The sequence below is a fragment of the Leptonychotes weddellii genome, chromosome 11 (genome assembly GCF_054177405.1).
Source record: "Leptonychotes weddellii isolate Sample4059 chromosome 11, ASM5417740v2, whole genome shotgun sequence".
NCBI classification, from domain to species: domain Eukaryota; kingdom Metazoa; phylum Chordata; class Mammalia; order Carnivora; family Phocidae; genus Leptonychotes; species Leptonychotes weddellii.
The window spans coordinates 10,039,018-10,060,199 of record NC_138379.1 but is presented as its reverse complement, the minus strand read 5'-3'; the positions used below and the strand labels follow the sequence as shown (position 1 = coordinate 10,060,199).

General features: G+C 45.7%; 1 protein-coding gene across 1 annotated transcript in view; it reads right to left on the bottom strand.

Annotated features, from left to right (window-relative positions):
- OSBP (oxysterol binding protein) overlaps positions 1-21,141 on the bottom strand; it is a 33,639-nt gene extending 12,498 nt beyond the window's left edge. The window contains exons 1-9 of the mRNA XM_081798051.1: positions 20,651-21,141; positions 15,959-16,167; positions 13,396-13,646; positions 8,959-9,157; positions 8,612-8,714; positions 8,235-8,289; positions 7,922-8,053; positions 2,740-2,985; positions 2,343-2,463 (exon numbers count right to left, since the gene is read on the bottom strand). Coding sequence (XP_081654177.1) covers positions 2,343-2,463; positions 2,740-2,985; positions 7,922-8,053; positions 8,235-8,289; positions 8,612-8,714; positions 8,959-9,157; positions 13,396-13,646; positions 15,959-16,167; positions 20,651-21,012 — 1,678 coding nt within the window. The 5' untranslated portion in view covers positions 21,013-21,141. The remainder of the gene's footprint in view (positions 1-2,342; positions 2,464-2,739; positions 2,986-7,921; positions 8,054-8,234; positions 8,290-8,611; positions 8,715-8,958; positions 9,158-13,395; positions 13,647-15,958; positions 16,168-20,650) is intronic.
- Between the last annotated feature and the right edge of the window lie 41 nt (positions 21,142-21,182).

Genomic DNA, 21,182 nt, shown 5'->3' with positions numbered 1-21,182 from the left:
TTCCAAAAACCATCTGTTTGCCTACTCACTCACAACCCTGTCCAAATATTGTTCTTCAGTGACATCTATTGGTTTAACAATTTACCCTAGGAGAGTCGAGTGCCATTGCAAATGTAAAAATTTCACTGAAGGATTCTCCTTCCAAGTCACTGATCCAAAATATTAAATACAGCCATCCCCAGGGCCAATGTCCAGAAATCCCACGCTCTGTACTTAAGCTTCCTGTCACTATGTCAATTCTTTGTTCAATCTCCCTATGAAAACTGGGATCTTTGCTTTGCTCACTTATACTTCCTGCCTGGTATATGGCAGGTGCTCAGTATTTAATGGATGGAGGGACTTAAGACAACACAACCTGGTGACCTGAATCCTTAAATAACCATAGGAATGGAATCCTATCAAAGATAATTTTTTAACTCTAAAAAGTTAGATCCACCACATATACCATGTTCATATAGTTAGAACTCTATATTAGTCAAATCATAGAGAAAATGTATCACTGGTAGATTTACTGCTATTTTATTGCTATTTATGAGATTTATCGCTACTTTTAAACAAGCTCCCCCTACTTGTTCTCTCTCTCTCTCTGACAAATAAATAAATTTTAAAAATTAAAAAAAAAAAAAAAGAAAAGGCGGCTCCTTAGAGTTAAATCCATCCCTTTGGAGATCCTCAGGGGGCCTCAAACTTCTCCATGGGTGAAAGTCATATTGTAATATGACCATTAACATCCTAGTTCTGCAAATTAGGTTAGAACACCCCAGGCTTTACTACGCTTTTTCTTTTTTTACAGATTTATTTATTTGAGAGAGCGAGAATGAGAGAGAGAAAGAGTACATGAGACGGGGGAGGGTTAGAGGGAGAAGCAGGCTCCTCACCAAGCAGGAAGCCCGATGCGGGACTTGATCCAGGGACTCCAGGATCTCCAGGATCATGACCTGAGCCGAAGGCAATCGCGTAACCAACTGAGCCACCCAGGCGCCCCAGGCTTTACTACTCTTAACCTAATACTTCTGAAATTGTTAGCATCAAAGACAGTTAAGCAATTTGAACCTTTTCTAAGGTCTTCAGTGAACGTCAAGACCAAAATCCCTCAGTCACCTTTGATCTAAGAGTCTTTTGCATATCAACCACGAGGCCCTAGAGCTAACACTCCCGTTTCTTTTCTCCTTTTAATATATCACAAACATTCCTGCATTTGTTTTCTGGCTAATTTTTTTTTCTAGAAACTTTCTCATTTCTATACCTGCTACATTTTGTTATTTCTGAGAGAAAGGGGAGTTTACTGAAGAAGACGACTCTAACCCAGCACTAAGGCTACGCCTCATGACAGACTAGAACTGGGAAATGGAAGGCCACCGGGAGCTTAGGCAGTTACCCTGTCGGCTCTGTCTCTAGGGAGCTACTTGGTTTCTTTCTGTCTGCTCTGTGTTTCTTTTTCAGCATTCACTCTTCTGGACACACATGGCCAAATGTGGTTGCTCTGGTTCAAGAGAACCTTGAGAATCTCTACTACACTTTGTGAATAATCTCATTTCCCCTAAAGTATAGACTCTCCAATACTGCATATTAGGAGCCCTATTCCCAGGCCTGATCTTTTTCATGTTGGTGCACAATAAACTTGTAATCCAATAAGATCTTTTATTTTATTTATTTATTTTTTTAAAGATTTTATTTATTTATTTGTGAGAGAGAGAATGAGAGAGAGCACATGAGAGGGGGGAGGGTCAGAGGGAGAAGCAGACTCCCCGCCGAGCAGGGAGCCCAATGCGGGACTCGATCCCGGGACTCCAGGATCATGACCTGAGCCGAAGGCAGTCGCTTAACCGACTGAGCCACCCAGGCGCCCTCCAATAAGATCTTTTAAAATAAAGTTTCATCTTACCTGGAGCTGAGCCATTCATAAATGATACTTCACCCTTCCAGTGGTGGAAGAGAGAGGGGAGAAAGGAGAGCAAAAGGGGAGGGACCGCCCAAGAAACCTAACCTTGCAGTCACAGGAACTGTGATTTATGGAGTGAAGCTAAGCTGACTGCTAGAGCAGTGGGGGCAACAACACTGGTTAAGAGAAAGAGTTTTAAGCACGCTCGATTTTATGTTCTAAAATAATACTTAAAGATTTATTAGATATAACTAAGAAGAAGCATTTATGACTGGATGGGTCCTTAAAGAATCTCATGCCTCCTCACTCATTTGATCGCTGAGAAGTGAAATGACCTGCCCAACGCTGGCGAGTTAAGGCTCAGTACCCAAATCAGATTTCTAGTCTCCTGACTATTAAACCAGTGACCACTTCTTTCATGCCAGAAAATCTTTCTTTTTTACACAGATGGCGGCCTTACCGAGGGGCATGATGGAGAGGTATTTGCCTCGGAATTTGCTGGTGATCTTGATTTCCTGACGCAATGTCCAGCCATTTTTGGACTCGGCATGGTGTGCAGCAGCAGGAGGATGATGACTCACCTTGAAGAAATCAGTGGTTCAAATTAAGACGGAGGAAAGGAGAAGGAAAAGATACTGCCTATGAATTGGTGAGAAAACACCCAAAATGCACGCATGACATTTTTATACCCACAACAGTAGGTGAACACCAGGGCCTCCAGTGTTGAAGCCCTAAAGGAAAAGAAGGCAGTCTGGAATGACAGGACTGGAATTTCTGCAAATATAACACCCAGAGGTATCAACCAAAACCATCCCTTTCTTCAAAGTAAATGCGTCACAGTCCTGAGGCTCCTTTACCTGCTCACAGAGGGAGCGGTACCCATTCTCCTCTAATCGGTCCAGCTCGAAAGTCTCCCCAAGGAGTGGGTTGAATGGCTTGCTGGTACGGAAGACAGTAGTGGAGTAGGAGGACACGGTGAAAGCTGCAACGTAACAGAGCTGTTCTAGAGAGTTCTCACATTTTGCAGCTCGGTCTAACAGCTCATGGTATTCCAGATCTTCAGTAAGGCGCTGAAGCATGGATAAGGGCTCATTAAAGTTCACCTGTCAGGAAAAGAACAGATTTAAAAACTTTGCCCACACATCTATAAGAGACAGTTGAATGTTTCTGCAGGTAGAGAGACATATCACGATGTCAAGATGATAAAGCCGATCACTGGGAAGAAAAGAGGCCTCTGCTCAGGAGACCAGCTCTAAGATCTAACCTACAAGTGACCCACTCTCCCTGGTCAACTGCCCTTGTCAATGAGCGGTATAAATCACTGTTTTCATTTATTTCACTAACTGTAAGCTCTTTGAGATAGGAACCATGCCTCTTCGTTCATCCCTGCATATCCGAGAGCCATTGATGCCTCATCCATAGGAAACCATCATCAAATAGGTATAGAAAGAATGCATAAAAGAAGAAATGTATTTTAGCACAAGTATACTCAGAGAGGAAGTAAGGTATTTAAAATTCTTGAGGAAGAAAAGAAAGGGTAGTAAATTATAAGTACAGGCTTGTCCCGACTGGTGAAAAGAAAACATTACAAAAGTTAGCTTCTACTCCTGGATAAGACAATTGCTAATTTTTTTTTTTTTAAGATTTTATTATTTTTTTTGTGAGAGAGAGCGAGCTCAAGCGGGGGGAGGGGCAGAGGGAGAGGGAGAAGCAGACTCCCGCTGAGCAAGGAGCCCGACATGGGTCTTGATTCCAGGACCCTGGTGTCATAACCTGAGCTGAAGGCAGACACTTAACTGACTGAGCCACCCAGCCGCCCCTCAATTGCTAATTATTGATTCAGTTCTACATCAGGCCAGGATTCTGGTTTCTTCTCTGAGGCTGGACAGTTGTGTTCTGAACAGGAGTGCTCATGATGGGGGCTCACTGGGGGCTTCGGGTGTTTCTGCCTTTCAAGTTTCAGAGCCAACTTAGGGCTCTCAACCACAGGATGAAGAAAGTGTGTGTGTGCTTCTGTAGGGCAGATGTTCATTCATTCATTTATCCCGTTACGCGTTCCACAAATATTTAGTGAGCCCTCATGTTTGCCAGATCCTGTACCATCCGCTGGGTATAGAGAGACGTGAACAAAAGAGACATTATCTCTCCATCCCCCCAAAAAAGAGTTAATTTCTAAATTGACTGGAATTTAAGATGACTTTACTACTTAAAAAATCACTATAAAAAACAGGTTAGGTTCCCAGGCTAGCCCACAAAGCTTACTTTAGCTTTACAATACAGCAATCTCGCTGAACAAGCCTGCATATCATTAGCCTGAGTTCTGAACCCAGAGAACAGAGGAAGGAGGAAAACAATTCCCTTTCTATTGACTAGCGCTGGCCTAGAGCAGTATTTCAGTTAAAACAAACAAAAACACTTCTCTTTCCTGTGGTCCCACCTCTTTTTCCACATTTTTGTCCAACCTCCTACCCACCAATCTCTGAGCCACATAGTACCCTAATATTTACTGCCCTCCCAATTGTGAACTGTCTTGTAATTTCTGCTATAACAAGCTTTAAAAAGGAAAAAATTTACCTGAGATGCCATTACCCAAAGATAACCATTATATTTTCATGTTTATTTCTATGCATTTATACATTTAAAAAATGAAAAATAGGCTACAGCCTGCTTTTTCTCTGAGAAATATATCCAGCATTTCTCTGTGAAAATTTCCCAGTGAACACAGAGCCACTGGACCAACAATAGAACACTCCCCTTTTGGGGGGCGCCTGGGTGGCTCAGTCGGTTAAGCGTCTGCCTTCAGCTCCGGTCATAATCTCAGGGTCCTGGGATCGAGCCCCGCATTGGGCTCTCCACTCAGTGGGGAGTCAGCTTCTCCCTCTCCCTCTCCCCTCTGTGCTCTCTCTCTCTCTCAAATAAATTACAAATTAAAATCTAAAAAAAAAAAGAACACTCCTCTTTTGGGAAGTAGGATCTTGAAGAAATCAGTGCCTCAACTAAAACAGGGCACCACATTGCAACACCATCTTCTTGACACTGAGAGACACTTAGAGAAAAACAGAAGAAAAAATGCACACTGAGGAGTAATGGACTAACAGAGCTCAAATCCTCAAGAGTCTTTTTTACAGAAGGTACTTAGAAACTACGCCAATAAAATCTCCTTGGCAGAATTTCAGGCAACACAAAGTAACGCTTCCATGCATGTTGAGGGACACCGGACGAGCAGTGCGCTCCGCTGGTGGCTACAAGACATATGGGCACAGCCTTAGGCATCCGTAAGCCCTCGCTGTTCTTCACACACACGCAGCCCTGGCCCCCAACCACTGTTCCAGGAACCAGAGTTTCTTTAAGGCACCAAGCTTTTCGTATTGGTCATTTTATCAGCCAGAGGCCCAACAGGGAAACAAAGGAAGGAGGGAATTCATTACACGGCTGATGGAGATCACAACAGCTGGAGGAACAAAGAGAAGCAGCGGCAGAACCATGGCCCAGAGGCCGGAGGCTCCCAGCAGAAGCTGAAGCCTCACGGGCCCCGTCCAGTGGAAACCAGAGCCACACAGCCACCGTTAAAGCACTGCCCAGGAGAATGCACGGCCGGGGTCCCTCCCTTCTCCAACCCCCCCCCCCAACTCCTACTGGTGCCTTGCACTGGTGGAGCGCAGCTGGCCGCCAAGACACAGAACCCGAGAAACAGCCTAGAGGACCCAGCTCTCCTGTGACGCCCCACGGTGCAGGCAGAGGGTGAGGACTAGAGCTTCGGGCAAACAGCCACAGGACTGCACACCCCTATTGTCAAGGTCAACAAGGAACTAATGGTAAAGGAGAGAGAGAGGTCACCTAGCCTCGGAAGTTCTTTCTAAGCAGGAACTGCATTTCTGAGGCTGCAATGATGTCCTTCCCGCTACTTTCTGCAAGGCACCAGGAAAGTGGGGCTTCTTTTCAGACCCCCCAGTAAACCAACTATATTGTGTGTCTCCACGGTGCTAACTCGTGGCCTTTTCTTGTCTGGGCGTCCACGCTTTTCTGACAAAAAGCCTACACACTTACATATAAATCACTTTGTTTTCTAAGACCCAGTTAATTACTTCAACAATTGCTAACTGGTGTACCTGTGCCAGGCACTGGCTCAGCATCCAAGATCTGAAGACCAGGAAGACACAGTCTCTACCATAAGGAACGCTGTCCGTGGAGAAGCAGAAGCCACACGCTGCTTCCTGAGACCCAAGAGGGGAGGAGAATACTTTTTGTATTTCTCTATGCTACTCCCCACTCTCCATTCTTCCCTGCTTCTGCAAGACATAGAACCCTCCAGTGTTTAACTAGGCCACCCCACTGAAAGTAGGAGACCCCCTTGCCAGCTGTGGCCATATAACTAAGTTCTGGCCAAAGAGACTAAAGTGAAACTAGTTTATGCAATTTCTAGGACACACTCTTAACAGGCAGGGCATGGCCTTCTCGTTCCTTCTTCCTGCTGACTGGAATGAGACCCTGATGGTCCCAGCCGGGGCGGCCACTTCAGACCTAGGAACTGAGGCCACAGGTAGGAGAGCAACAGGGTAGAAAGAAGCGTGGTCCTGACAGCGTGGAGTATGGTACCAGCCCTGGATCCCCTAGCTCCGGACTTTAACAGGAGAATGAGTTAAGCTAATATTTGTTTAAGGTAGGAGTTGGCCAGCTTTTTCTGTAAAAGGTAAGACAGTAAATATTTATATGGCCCTCAAAGCCTGAATATTCCCTATCGCACACGACACTGCCATACGGTCTCGGTCACAGCTGCTCGACACTGCCGCCGAAGGACGAAAGCAGCCACGGACAGTACACGCATGAACCAGCATCACTGGGGTCCAATAAAACTCACGGGACGCTAACATCTCAATTTTATGTAATTTTCACGTCACGAAATATTATCCTCTTTTTTATTCTTTTGAAATATTTAAAAACATAAAAACTATTCTTAGCTTGCAGGCTGCATAGATGGCAGCCAGATTTGGCCTTGAGGCCCACAGTTTGCTGACCCTGGGTTTAGACAAACAGATTTGGGATTTGTTTCGTCACTGATACACTGGTGCAACACCAGGCAGAGAGCAGGCACTCAGGAAATGCTTGTGTAATGACTGAGCAATGGAACCTGCTGGAACACAAGGGAGAGCCATCTCACCCTGACCGGATGCATGGGTGAAAGCTTGCTCCCGGACATAATGCTGAAGCTGAATCCTCAAGGCGATTAGCCACGGGAAAAGAAAAGTAGCATGGGTGCGTGGGGAGCTGGTGAAAGTTGGGGTAGAAAGAGCAGTCTGTGCAAATGCCCCACGGGGGAGAAACCAAGATGCCTCTGCAAACCTGAAGGTAACTCTGAAGGACTGGATCACCAGTGTGGGTGGAGCCTGGCCCAGGGGAGGAAGAATCAGGCCCACTAAGGAATCTGGACTACCCTCAAAGCCAAAAAGGATCCAGTTAAGGATTTTAGGCTAAGGAGTGACAGGACTACATCTGTAATTTTAAAAAGGTCATTCTGGCTACGGTGTGGACAGACTGGAGGAGGGAAGGGCGGGAGGCACGGAGGTCAGCCCAAACACCGACTTCACCATGGAGAGGATCCTCATCTTCCCAGACGGAACGGACTGTTTTTGTTCTGCGCTCCCCAAGCCTGTGTATGGCTAGTACTTCCCGTAACACTACCATGGAGACTAAAATTTTCTACCTGTTTTCATGTCTGTCTCTTTTAAACTACATGCTTTTTGAAAACAGAAACTCCGCTCTGTTTATCTGTGCATGCCCCCAGCACGTCGCGCTTAGGAATCTGCTCATAAATGTCACTAAACAAATGCATCTGATCTGAAGTGATCCGGAAACACACCAGATCTACAGACTACATTAAAGCAGCTAATTTTTTAAGGGACAGTTTATGACTATAAGGGTAACAAAGACCACGCCACACATGAACTGCCTCTCGAGCGCATGCGGCTGTCCCAGCAAGCACACTTCCCGCTGCGGCCCGAGAGGCCTTCCTGGCAGAGCCCAGGTGTGCAAGAGCCTCACCGGCATGGGGATCTTTGAGAGTTCTTTTCCAATGCAGTTCTTCATGATGCTCCATAAATTGAGGCTGTAGTTTGGCTTGTATGGTATTCTAGTTCTCTTTTCCTTCTTGGTCTCTTCCAGCTGATGCTTGTACTAAGGGCAAAAACAAAGCCATTCAATCACCCACAAAGAACAGAAAACCCGGTATTTATAAGCTTCCCTTCCCCCATATTAAAAAAGAATCAGTATTTTCTGTTTCTTGTAGGGCTTTACAGGCAAATCCTTGGGAATCATGCCCACATCCCTCACCCGATGGCTCCCGAATGAGTGTTACCTGTTCATCCAGGCTGATGTCACTGCTGGCCCCGCTGATGTTGCTGCCAGTCCGTCTACACAGGTGGGAAACATGTGAGAATCAGAACAAGGGTCAACAACCAGAGTCTGGTCCGCGCCAGGTCTCTACAAAGCGGAATGCAAAGCACACCGCACAAACTTAGTAACGGGTGACCGAAGGGCACTTAGATTAGAATATGCATGAATTTAAACATCTCTGGAGGTCGTTCATGGAAAAAAGTTGAGGGTTTTCCATTCATTTAAGGAAAAGAGTCCAGATCTGAGTTAACATCGACAAGTTTGATAGTCCCACTGAAACATTTCTCAACTCTGAAGGTCGGATGTGTTCATTTCGGGGGGGAGTCAAGGACAACTTACTTGTGGCCCAAATTCTCAGGCATGGTGATGATCTCAGGAGCATCAAAAAACTCATTCTCATCATCTTCATCACTCATGTCTCCTTTGCCAGAGCAGCACTGATCTGTGAGGAGAAGGCCATTCGTTTACTCTGGCTCAATTGACCAAAACCCGGCCCAGCAGGGTCTTGACCACACTAACTACCAACAGAGCAACACTTGATAGAGAGCAGCAGAAGAGCCAAGTAAACAGCTCCAATTCCCTGGCCCAGGAGTCACTGATCCTGGAGAGTCTGCAGGTCTGCTATCAACGGCAGAAAACCACCTGGCTCATATCTGAACAGGCCACCCAAGAGCCAAGCGACTTACCTTTTCCAGAACCAGCAGTGCCCGGAGTGTTGGCTGGCAGCACCGTGGCCCCCCGGAAGGCCCTCTCCAGGTGATTATGTTGCTTCGCCAGCTGCTCCAGGGTCTCCTCCAGCCGGATACGCTGGTCTCTCTCATACTGAAGGGACTTCTGCCACTTTTTACTATGGGTCTGGGCTAACATGAGGAAATCTCTGCAGGCCTGGACGGAGAAGGAGTTATGCTCAACTCAACTAGTCAGAGCCTTCCCTCAGGCCTCTGTAAGCCCATTAAAGTAACCATATTCTAGGAACTTTAGCAAATTACAGCGAAAGACTCCTTTTTATACCACGGTATCAGGGACAGCCAGCTCCGTGATGCAATCAAGGTCAATCCCAGAAAAAAAACTGAACATGGTTGTTATGGTTCCTTTATATATTCCTGGTCATGAGGACTAAACAAATGCCAAGTGAGCAATAAACCTAGGCAAGGTATTTGTGGCAACATCGCCAGGGGCAACTATGTGAACTGAACCCAAAGAAGCAATCTATTGACTAAAAGAAAGATGAGGATAAGCAGAGGGTAACTGCTTTCAATACATTCCTGACCACACTCAGGTCACCTAAAGCTGAGGAATTCAGACGCTGAGAAAAGGGAGTCTGTCCTGAATTAGATCAAAATGGGGAAAAGTAACTGGTTTTTATCTTGGTCACGAAGAGAAACAACTGACCTTAAAAACTACAAGCCTATGTGGGCATCAAGGAAGGGATCTACAGACAAAACACAGACCTGATCATATTAGCCCCTTCACTGGCTCCCCTATTGGGTTGACCGTCAAGGGCCCTTCAGGTGTGGCCACCACCTGCCTTGTAGCCTCCTCCCCTCCTCTTTGTTCTTTAAGATCTGTGGCAAATGTTACTTCTTCTGTGATGATTTCATAAGCAGCCAATCTCTCCTCTGCATTTCCATAGCACTATGCACACACTTCTGTTTTATACCATCCACAGTGGTATTGTGACTGATTTTCTGTCTCTCCAGGTGGATTATGAGCAACCCGAAGACACCATTTATACCTTATTTATACACATATCTCCAGCTCCTAACTTAGTTGCTTTGTACATTGTAGGAGCCTGATAAAGGTTGCTTAATAAATAATGAAGGCAGGAAGCAATGTAAACTTAAAAGTCTATGCCCTGTTATGGAGAAAATAAAAGATAAACAGAGTATCTACTCCCATGGTTTCAACCTTTGCCTATAAGCTAATGCCCATGAAATCAGTAATTCCAGCTCTGTACGCATGGAGACAGGATATCCAATTGTCTATCCAATGGTCCAAAGTAATCTCAACATCATCGGGTCCCAGAGTGAACTCACCACATTCCCGTTCTGACTCTGCTTCTCCACGCCAAGAACAGTACCAGGGCCCTTCCCCCTGCCCAAGCCAGGAAACTAGGAGGCACCTTTGATTCTTAATTTTTCTTCCCTCCCCACTTCTGATTATCAAGTCCTACTGAATCTTCTTTAATATTTCTGGGATCTGTGTACACATCTTTCCATCCTCCATACTCAGAGGCTTCCATTGTTGGGGCTCTAATCGCAGCTCCATCCCACTATCTAGCTATGGAATTTGGGGCAAGTCATTTAACCTATCTGTGCCTCATATGCAAACAAAGAACAACCACAGCAACTATCTCAAAGAGTTGTCGCTTTACATATAAAGCATTTAGAAATCTGAGGCTCACGGTAAGCATTCAATAAGGTGTTAGCTATCATAGTTAAGCCTGCATCAAAATAGGTCTTATCCTCTTCTAATCCACTCTACCAAGCCCATTTAGTAGGATCTGCACCCCATCCCCTCCCCCACACTTAATCCCTGGCCAGCCTTATCTCTAGCTACTTCCTTGTTCTAACAGTCAATTAGTAGTTTCCAGACTTTGAGAGAGAGGGAAGGGATCCCCATGAGCCACAGCTGTACCTAGATCAGTTCCTCTCCCTCACTTCTTTTAAGAATACTGGTCATAACTAAAGTTTAGTGAAAGGCAATTATATGTCAGGCACTTTGGTGAACCCTTTACATTAATTATCTAATAGAAGCCTTTCAACAATCCTTTCAGCAGCTACTAGTTTCATCACCATTTACAGAAAAGGAATTGAGTTCACAGAGGAAGCAGGTTATGTAGATAGCTAAGGCAGTTGGACTTCAGGCCCCCAAGCTGTCAATATTGCCTTTTTTCATAGGAAGAGTCTCTCTGGTCTTTCAGAACTTAGTTGAGGAGTCACCTTCTCTAATCTTCCTGGTATGAGCTAAACACTTCCAATATCCTATATATACCATAGCACCCTGTGTTCCTTTCTATCATGACACCTAGCACACTCTATAATGATCCGTTTACTTCTCTGTCCCCTCACTAGAGAATAATCTCCCTGAGGGCAGGGACCATACCCACATTTGTTTTATATCCCCTAGCACAGTGCCTAGAACACAGATGGTGCTCAACAGATGTTTCCTGAATAAGCAAATGGATACACTAACAGTATCAAATGTATTTCCCAGGTTCAATTCACTTTGGTAGAAAGAAGAGCTATGTCCTAAGCAATCAAGAAATTGAGTGAAATGTATTCTTCCTTTGATAAAACTTTGCCTGTTTTGAGATGTAAAGTCAGCATGTTAATTTTAAGGCCTTGCCACTATCACCTAAAAGATACCAAGGAAAAAATGCAAGGATAAAAAAACCCATTTCAAGCAACAACCAGCTATGAAGGGGGCATAGGCAGTACACTGGGGAGAACAGAATGAAAAAACAGAACTTACCTCTGACTGCCAAAGGATCATTCCCTTTGACACAAACTCTGAACATTTACAACTTGGGGAAGAAGAACTGCCCCAACGAACAAAGATGGGCATTTCTTTCAAAAGAAAAATCCAAACTAAGTTTCAGTTTTATGAGAAAATTTTTTAACCAAGAGGTGTTTAATTTAATTTTTCACATCAGAGGAGAAAAAAACCTGCCATGGAGCAGCGATAAAAGGCCACATTCACTGTCAGAAGACTGTTGTGTCCTGTTCCATTTAAGAAGTATATTTATTGGTGAATTGACCTGTATGATTTATGAGGTTTTCCTGATCATAAGAGGACCTGAAAAACAGGCACACAGTCACTAAGAAGTGGGACAGTTTGGAACAAGAGCATACGATTAGACATTAGAACCACAAGCATTCGTGCTGATGGGCAGAATGGGCTTGGGAGACAGCTGATCTTCCTGCAGTCCTTAAGTGGACAAAAATAATCAGCCTCTTCTACATGGTGTGTGAATCAGAGCACTGAAGAAAATGTTCAGCATTTCAGAAAATGATATGAAAATCAAGGTTATCACAACTTTCTATGGAGTAACAAAGGGGTTTTAAGTGAGAAAAACTAAAATTTCCTCTGGGCACGAGAAAAGACCTTTGATCTCTAGAAGCCATGTGAACTAAACTAGTTCTAAGCAAATGTCTTAGTATCACTCCCTGAACAAGGGAAAATCTGGCCCTAGTGAGGTAATTTCATCCCATTTAATTGGACAGGGGCAAAACCAGCATAAGCCCTTTCTCAGAATACTCTTTTCACTTGCCTTAGGACACATCCTCTGGTGTTCTTCTGTGCAAGTGAACTGAAACAACGCACCAGGTGAGAATCAGTCACCGACAGAGGAGCAACAGTGCCGTTTAAACCATGTATTCATTTCACACCTGTCACCCAGTATCTGAAATACATCCCAACGCCCTCCATGCTCTGAGTTTACCTAGAGCCCTGCACCCAAGCAGCTGAAGTATTCCACACAGCCACCCGAGGCTGGAGTCATAATAAAACAGAAGCATTGATCCCTTCTATTTTTAAAGCAAAGTATCCAAATTTGAGTACTTTTGTCTTATCACCCAGAATTAGCCCCGGAATCAAGGACTACAGATGGGACTAACTAGTACTATAAAGTTCTCACTAGTACCTGGCCGGCCCCCACTTACCACACCGTAGGCCAGAGCGCACTAGCAAAGTATGGTAAGACTCCCAACTTGAAGCTCACACACGACAGTGGAAGGGACCCACGGAGACCACTCCGATCCAACAGATCAAGTTAGATAAAAACAAATTAACAAAACCGCAACCCAGAGAGGTTAAGGGACTCAACTAACATCACCATCGGATGTCCTGCCGGCTGCAGAAGCAAGGCTGGGCCTCTGGCCTCCTAACGAAGTCCCAGGTTGGAGAGCACTGCGTGAGCAGAGCATGAAAGTCATTGCATCTGCGCGGTCTGTTCTCTTTCATGCAACGAATAAGGTAACTCAAATCCCCTGAGCAGTGAAGCAGGACCTACCGTTCCCTGCTTTATCAATTACAATTTGCCCCGGCACAGCACGTGGGGAGAACTGCACTCTGAAGAGGGAGGGAATGAAGAGGCAACAGAGGCTGCTGGCTGCACTCACATTGATCATGGCATTGGATGTTATCCTAAAGAGCGTGGCCCGTTCATTGACCTGCTTGATCTTCTCGTTGCTCTCGGCGGGCAGCCGCAGGGCCTCCAGCTCGCTGAGGGAGCGCTGCAGCGCTGTGCCGTGCTTGGCTATCAGGTCGTTGCACGTGCTCAGGTCCTCCACTTTGCTGGACAGCGTCCGCAGGGTGTTCTGCAGCTCCGTCTTGTCGGTTTGTGAGACAGACTCTTCGTCTCCTGACTCATCTGTAGGAGCCAAAAGGTGAGTTACAGGACTCCAGTTACGTGACTCCAGAGCTGAGAGTCGGAACCCCACCAACTCTGCCCGCAACGAAACCAGCTGTGCTTTTGGACCAACTGAGGGCTTGCCATTACCAGACAACTGGGCTCTGATGTGGTCCACGGCCCACCTGTACCACAAACACCTGAGTGGTTCTTCCTTTTTCTCCTGCTGGGGCACACGCCAATGAGCATTTATTTTGCCCATGCTTTTCTTTTTTCTTCCAGTTTTATTGAGTCGTCACTGACATATAGCATATATATATAACATATAGCACTGTATAAGCATAATGATTTGACTTACATATATTGACAAATGATTATCACAGTAAATTTAGTTAGCATCCATCATCTCATATAGACACACAAAAAAGGGGAAAAAAGTTTTCCTAGTGATGAGAACTTCTAGGATGTACTCTCTTAGCAATTATCAAATATACCATATAGTGTTAACTATAGTCATCATTTAGGGGCGCCTGGGTGGCTCACTCAGTTAAGTATCTGCCTTTTGCTCAGGTTATGGTCCCTGGGTCCTGGGATCGAGCCCCACATCAAGCTCCCTGCTCCGTAGGGAGTCTGCTTCTCCCTCTTCCTGCCGCTCCCCCTGCTTATGCTCACTCTCTCTCTCTCTCTCTGTTAAATAAAGAAATAAAATCTTAAAAAAACAAAAAACTATAGTCATCATGGGGATGTATGTCACATCCCCAGTATTTATTTATCTTATAACTAAAAGTCTGTACCTTTTGTCCACCTACATTCAATTCCCACCCCCCACCCCCCCCACCCCTAGGCTTCTTCTTAAAGGCGCCAACACTCTGGCCCCACCCCAGAAATTGATTTGGCTGGTGTGAGGCAAGGCCCAGGAACCTGAATTTTGAATAAGCTGCCCAGACCATTCTGATGCACACTGAAGTTTGAGAATCAATGATCCCTGGAAGATAGGATGGAGAAGCTAAATAGCTCCTGGGATTGGGAATGAATTGTTGAGCCTTGTAACTCCAGTTTGAGGGTTCCAATCCAGTCCAAGCTGATCATTACTATAAATCCACCATTATCCACTGGGTGATGGGTGAGCCCTGTATGAAATGGGTTGAGAATTGCACTCTGGTTCTTTGTAAGCAATATCCACATCACCAAAAGACTCATTAATTTACCTTTTCCAAAGGAGAGCTCAGGAAGTTTGTGATGAACTCATCTGACACTAAAGCCACCCCTGCACTGAAATGACCCTCCAACAGTAGGTCAAATAGAGCCACGCTGTACCTCTCGCTATCAGTTCTGTACCCAACACTCTGCAACTGCAAAATGCTTTTCTAGCAGTGTCACTTCCTTTGGGGGAGCTAACATCAGCACTAAAATCAAAACAAAAGAAATAAGGAAAGACCTCCCCTATCTGCTAGCCTGAGAGGCAGGACTGAAGTCAAAATATAACCTGTTACGAAAAAACTTACAAAGCGGTAAATTTCCTTTCACTGTTTAATAGATATAATACAGTGTGGGAAATGACAGGGGATAAAAAAACAAAAGAGATGAACAAAAGCCAGCAGGTGACCATCTTGGTCAGTTCTGAGTGGACAAGCTCAGTGTGATTAAACTATCAACAAGGGGGGGGTCAGGGGAAATCCACCATTTTCCTTGAAGAAAAATCGAAACATGTGTAGACCACTCTTTTTAGTGAAACTAAGGTAGCAAACTGAAGATTTTCCATAGGAAGTATCCCATATAATGTGTCTTGCAATCTATAAAGACTGTTTCAACTCAGAAGATACTTAAGTAAGAAAATGCCAGGAGAAAAAGAAAACAAATAAAGATAGAATCTAACCGTGAGTTGTAATAATCTTAAGACAGACCTAGCAATAAAATATTTCTTTCCCCAAATTTTAAGGTAGTCAAACGGCATTAAAAGCCAAAACAACAACCGTTATGTTTCTAGGACAGAGTTTCTCCGCCTCGGTACTACTGACATTTGGGCCCAGTTAACTCCTCTTTGTGAGGGCTGTCCTGTGCAGCCTCCCCGGCCTCTCCTCACTGGATGCCCATAGTACCAGCATCCCTCAGCTAGGACCACAGACACATCTCCAGACACTGCCTGATGACCCCCGCAGGGCAGAACTGCGCCCAGATGAAAACCACCATTCCGGGAGAAATACCGCATGAGGAGGAGATGCCTGAGTCAGTCAGATGGGTGATAATTAACGGACAGTGAGGTACAAAATAAGGTATGTGCCTAGGAGGGGCAAACAGGAAGCTCCCCAGACGTGGTGTTCTCTGCTCCCTACCCGATTCTGCCAGCATCTTCACAGCCTTCGCCTTGGCCAGCTCCAGGGCCGTCACCCAGCGCTGCCGCTCCACTTCTGAGCTCGCCTTCAGATGGTAGGTCTGAGCGCCGCCGTTGGAGATGATGAAGTTGCAGGAGTCCTCCACGGTGATGTTGGCCGTGGCGAGGTTGATGGTACCACGGCAAGTGTGTCTCATCTCTGCCTTTGACCTGCAATTATGAGACAAAGACCAGCTAAGTAGAAAGTGGATGGGTGGTTTATCCTTCACCGCCTTCCTTGTCTTCTCATAGCTCTAAGCTTTTTGAACATGTGGCAGCCTTAGGAAACAGCAAGTTCTACTATTTCCCTTACACAGTTCCCTAAGATTCCAGAAACAATCAGTAGGGATTTCCTTTCACAGCCATTAAGTGGTATTACTGAGTCAGACTGTATTGCTCTGCTGTTTTAGAAACAGCCTTCATGGAAGTATAACAACATACAATGTTAATTCAGCAATTTTAAGTGTATAATGCAGTGAGTTTTGACAAATGTATACAATCGTGTAACCACCTCCACAATCAAAATGTAGAACATGTCCATCACACCAAAAAAAGTTCCCTCATTACCCTTTTGTAGTCAGGAATTACTTCTTAGTTAGCAAGTTATAATTTTAAAATAGTGATTTATGGGGCGCCTGGGTGGCTCAGATGGTTAAGCATCTGCCTTCAGCTCAGGTCATGATCTCCAGTTCCTGGGATCAAGTACCATGTCGGGTTCCCAGCTCATCAGGGAGTCTGTTTCTCCCTCTCCCTCTCCCCCTGCTTGTGCTCTCTCTCTCTCAAATGAATAAGCAAAATCTTAAAAAAAATAAAATAGTGACTTATAAACTCACACAACAAAATTTCTTTTAACACTCTCACTCCCTCAGAGAAAGAATAGCTCCATTTCACATATACTAAACAACCCCCCTCCCTAACCTCAACTCAGCCCAAATGAGAATTGTCATACCACGCTTAGAATTATATTGCATCAGTGTAAGGCACACTGAGATGCTTAGGGTATTAAATATTGACTACAGCTCAAATGATATGAAAGAGGAATAACTAGCTTTCTGTGGGAGTAAAGAAAGAATAATCATAAAAGAATCACCAAGTATATAATCTTTTGGGAATATGCTCTTTCCAAGGATCCACTGACTTCTATTGGTAGGAACTCCTAAGCCATCCTATTAATAGCTAGGAAAGATTCAGCAAATCTGTTCTCAGAGGATTGGGTGTAAAAATTTTCCCCATCTCTACTGACAGTTCTATTAATAGACTAACTTTTGAACTTTACATCACTACCTGGTGACAACAAGCTCCTTCACAGAAAATACCAAGCTGCTAGCACAATTGTGTATACCTTGCAAACTGAGCTAATTTCCCCACCGCCCGTTGGGTTATGCCCAGAGACCTGCATGTTGAGACCACAGTTTTCCCTGACCAACTTGGAACATAAAGAGGTCGAAGTCCTTTGCCAACTGCCACAGTGCAGAGCGGAGCCATTTCCCTTTCACTGGAGTCAAGCAGCCCCATACACCTGGCACATCCAGAATTCCTGTGTGCTGGAAACGACACACACCCCATCTCCAGAAACTAAGACTTGGTATGTTTGAGAAAGTCTGTTTACTGTGCTTAGGAAGACAGATTTGCTATTGTTCAGCGTGTCACATGAAACTGGTTTTTCCTCCTCAAATGCACAAATGAGTAGTATGGGATGGCCAAGGAGGTCTCAATGGCCTGGGCCATTTTCTATCCCCTGCACCTGCCACACTGTAATGTGAATCCCTGTTTTTTCTATTCTTACCTCCCCTCCCCCCGCCCCTAAGCTTCAGTTACATTATGAATAATGCAGGCTGAATTTCAGACCCACAGCTGACAGGCCAGCTCACCCTTGCTTTCTACTCCAAAGGTGCTACTTGGACTTTGTACCACATTCCTCACAATCTGTTGGTACTTTTCACCTGCCACTTCCTAGGAATCTCTTCTGCCTGGGTCATCTTCATGAACTAAAGGAGTTTCTCAAATCATATAAAGTTCGTAGCAGTTTTAGAAATACCAAGGAACCCAAAGAGTAAGGCAGGCTTGACTCAGGAGCTCTTGGGTTCAGGCAGATACACCTATGTTTATAAATGATTAGTGCAGTTCAGAGTGCAAGATAAGTTCTTCCAGCACTACGGTAACAATTAGGTGGTACTTTCTGTCTAGAAAGTTCCCTGAAAAGGCCAGCCAAAACAGTAACTCAATCTCTGGAAGCTAGTCAGGAAAACTAATGCTATTTGTCTGGGAAAGCTGAGGGTCTACATATGGTTTTAAGTAATGGGACATCCATGTAACTGTGTATGTAAGGAAGAACAGGATGGGTAAAAAGAGGGAAGTGGCCCGCCAAAGCCCGTTAGGACGGTTCATCACAGGATGGGTCAAAGAAATATATGCTCTCAGTTAAAAAGAAAATAGCATTTTGTAAAAGGCATATAGAGGAGATGACAGGTTATGGAGGCATGAAAAGTGGGAGGAATGACAATTCAGCTAAATAACTCGAGGGACATGGGGACCCGAAGAACCCTGTTAAGAAGAATAAACTACCAATGTAGTCAGTAGGAAGTACTTCAAAGTGATTTTGAAGGTACTGCAGATTTGATAACCCTGGTTCCTGTTGCTTGGTTGGTTTATGGGTGGGACCATCTTAGCTGGCAAAGACAGGCCTATGCACATTTCCCAGTATGTGGTTTGGTATGCTTTGGAAGGAGTCTGATCTGTAGTCAGACAGGTACCATTAGCTCTTGTGAGAGAGAAGTTAAAAGTGGTTACAAACACCTGAAGAGACAGCAACATGTAACTTCTTAATGTCCAGCCAAGATCAATACTGATTAAGACTGGTACTGATTAAAGAATCAACTGGCCTGGAAAGTGAATCTGGTAAGAACTTGGATGAGGAAAAATGGCCACACAGGAAGGCCCTCAGCTGACACACAACTTCTGAAGATGAGCAATCAATATTAATAGTGACTTACAAGCCAAGTTAGGATACGAGTCAATTGAACATTAGAATGATGGTCGGTGTAACAGGAAAATAGGACTTGAGTAGGGGAAAAATTTTGGAACATACTAAAATGTTAAGATTTGTGATCTAACCTTAAACTGATCGTCCTGGATGAGTACTTAGAAAGGGTTAAAATTAAAATCAATTCTGAATATAATAATGCCAATGATACAACTGTTCACAATGTGGCTTAAGCAGTGAGGATGTGCTAAGGCACTTTCTTAAGAGACTCGATAAGAATGTGTTCTTACTTCGACAACCTCCAACTCCCACCTTCAACTTCCCCTCAAAATTCTCTAAGAGCTGATACAATGGAGTTGATGGAAGAGATTCATTCACCCTAACTCTCCTGGTGGCAGAATGACTACCTGCAAAGGAAGAGAAATAGAGTGAGCTGTTCTTAACAGCGTTTGGGGTCTCAAATAGGATGGCCTTTATAAAAAGACTTCAAGTAGAAATGCCATTTTATTAAGAAAATTCTCCCGTAAAGGAGACTTACACATTTTGTATAAAGTACACATAGTAACTGTGATCTATAAACTTGCTATCGGCAAGCAATAATCTCTATTGGCTGATTGATTCATGTAACACTACCCTGGGTTTTAGGTTATGTTGGTGTGGAGAGAACTAATTTCAAATCCTGACTCTTTAAGACCTTGGAAAAGTTGCCCAGCTAGGTCTCAGTTTCCTCATCAGTAAGACAGGAATATCTCCTAACTCCCAGGGTTATTGTTGGGAGTCAATGAAACTATCCAAACTGTCCAGCCCTCAGGAAATGTTTATGTCCTGTCCCCAAATCCAGTATCATTATCTCTAGTAACTCGAGTAGCCAAAAGCATGCTACAGTTATGGCAAGACTGTCAGTCACCATAAATATATAAACGCTCCAGAACAAACAAGAAGTAATCATACCAAAGACATGGATTCTTCTTTTAATAAAACTTAAACCTAACCAAGCAAAGAGACCCCAGAAATACTGGATAGACCACTTAAATCATTCCCATGGGGGGAGGTGGGATCAGCACACATAAAAGCAGCACTGGAGTGCACATCTCCATTCTGGGCTGTCCAGAAGGTGAAAGCATATGCCAAGTCTGGGAGAGATAAGGAAGACAGGGGGTAGATACGGAGGCCACCCTGTGCCTCGTGTCCTTGTGCCTGAACATGGAGAGAACAACGGCGGGTACATCAAGGGCTGCTAATAACCTTGAATTCTGGAGACTGAGGACAGACAGCTAAGACTTGGGACTTTCACAGTAAGTTCCTTGAGAGCCATGCCTGGATTTTGCTCTTCTACATGTGCCCCTTAGCACCTACAACAGCGCCTTCCTTGCAGAATTCATCATTGCACCTCTGTGCTGGTGGAAACACAATGGAAGAGTAGATGCTCTCCAAACAATTGGAAAGGCCAGGAACGGAGGGGAAGGTATTGCACCAAGGGCGGGTAACCCAGGTGGAGGGGTTAGACCCGGGGCGTTCACTTTTGTGATGGTGGGCTCGCATCGCGGGCTGTCAATGCGCGCAGGTGACGAAAAGGGGCCTGGGGCGACCTTGGCTGCGGTGCTGGCTCGAGAGGGTGACGGCGCGGGGACTGTGGGCTGCGGTGGGGGACGGCGCCCCGGAAGCAGTTACCTGTAGTAGCTCAGGAGCCCGTTGCTCAGCACGAACCACCGCCGCTGGTAGCCTTTGATATAATTGGTCCATTTGAAGAGCCAGCCCTCTCGAGCCGAGCCCGAACCCCCGGCGCCCGAGCCGCCGGAGCCCCCCGCCGGCGGCGCAGGGGCCGGGCCCGCAGCCGCCACTCCCCCAGCGCCGGGGCCCGGGCCGCCCGCCGCCGCCGCGGCCACCGTGCCAAGCGCGGCCCCGGAGCCTGGCCCCGAGTCTCCGCGGCCGCCGCCGCCTCCCACCACTGGGGGACCGGTGCCGCCGCCGCCCGGAGCTGCGATGGCCGCCGGGCCCGGCCCCACCACCCCTCTCAGCTCCGTCGCCGCCATGAGCCGCCGCCGCCCCGAGATACAGGACCGGAACCGCCTACGAGAGCCGCCGTCGCAGCCCGGAGCGCCCCACACGGCTAGCGCATCAGCCGCGGCCGCGCAGCGTCCCCGCCCCGCCAGGCCCGCCGCGGGAGGAGGGCTCGGCCGCCGGGAAGGAGGCAGTCGATTGG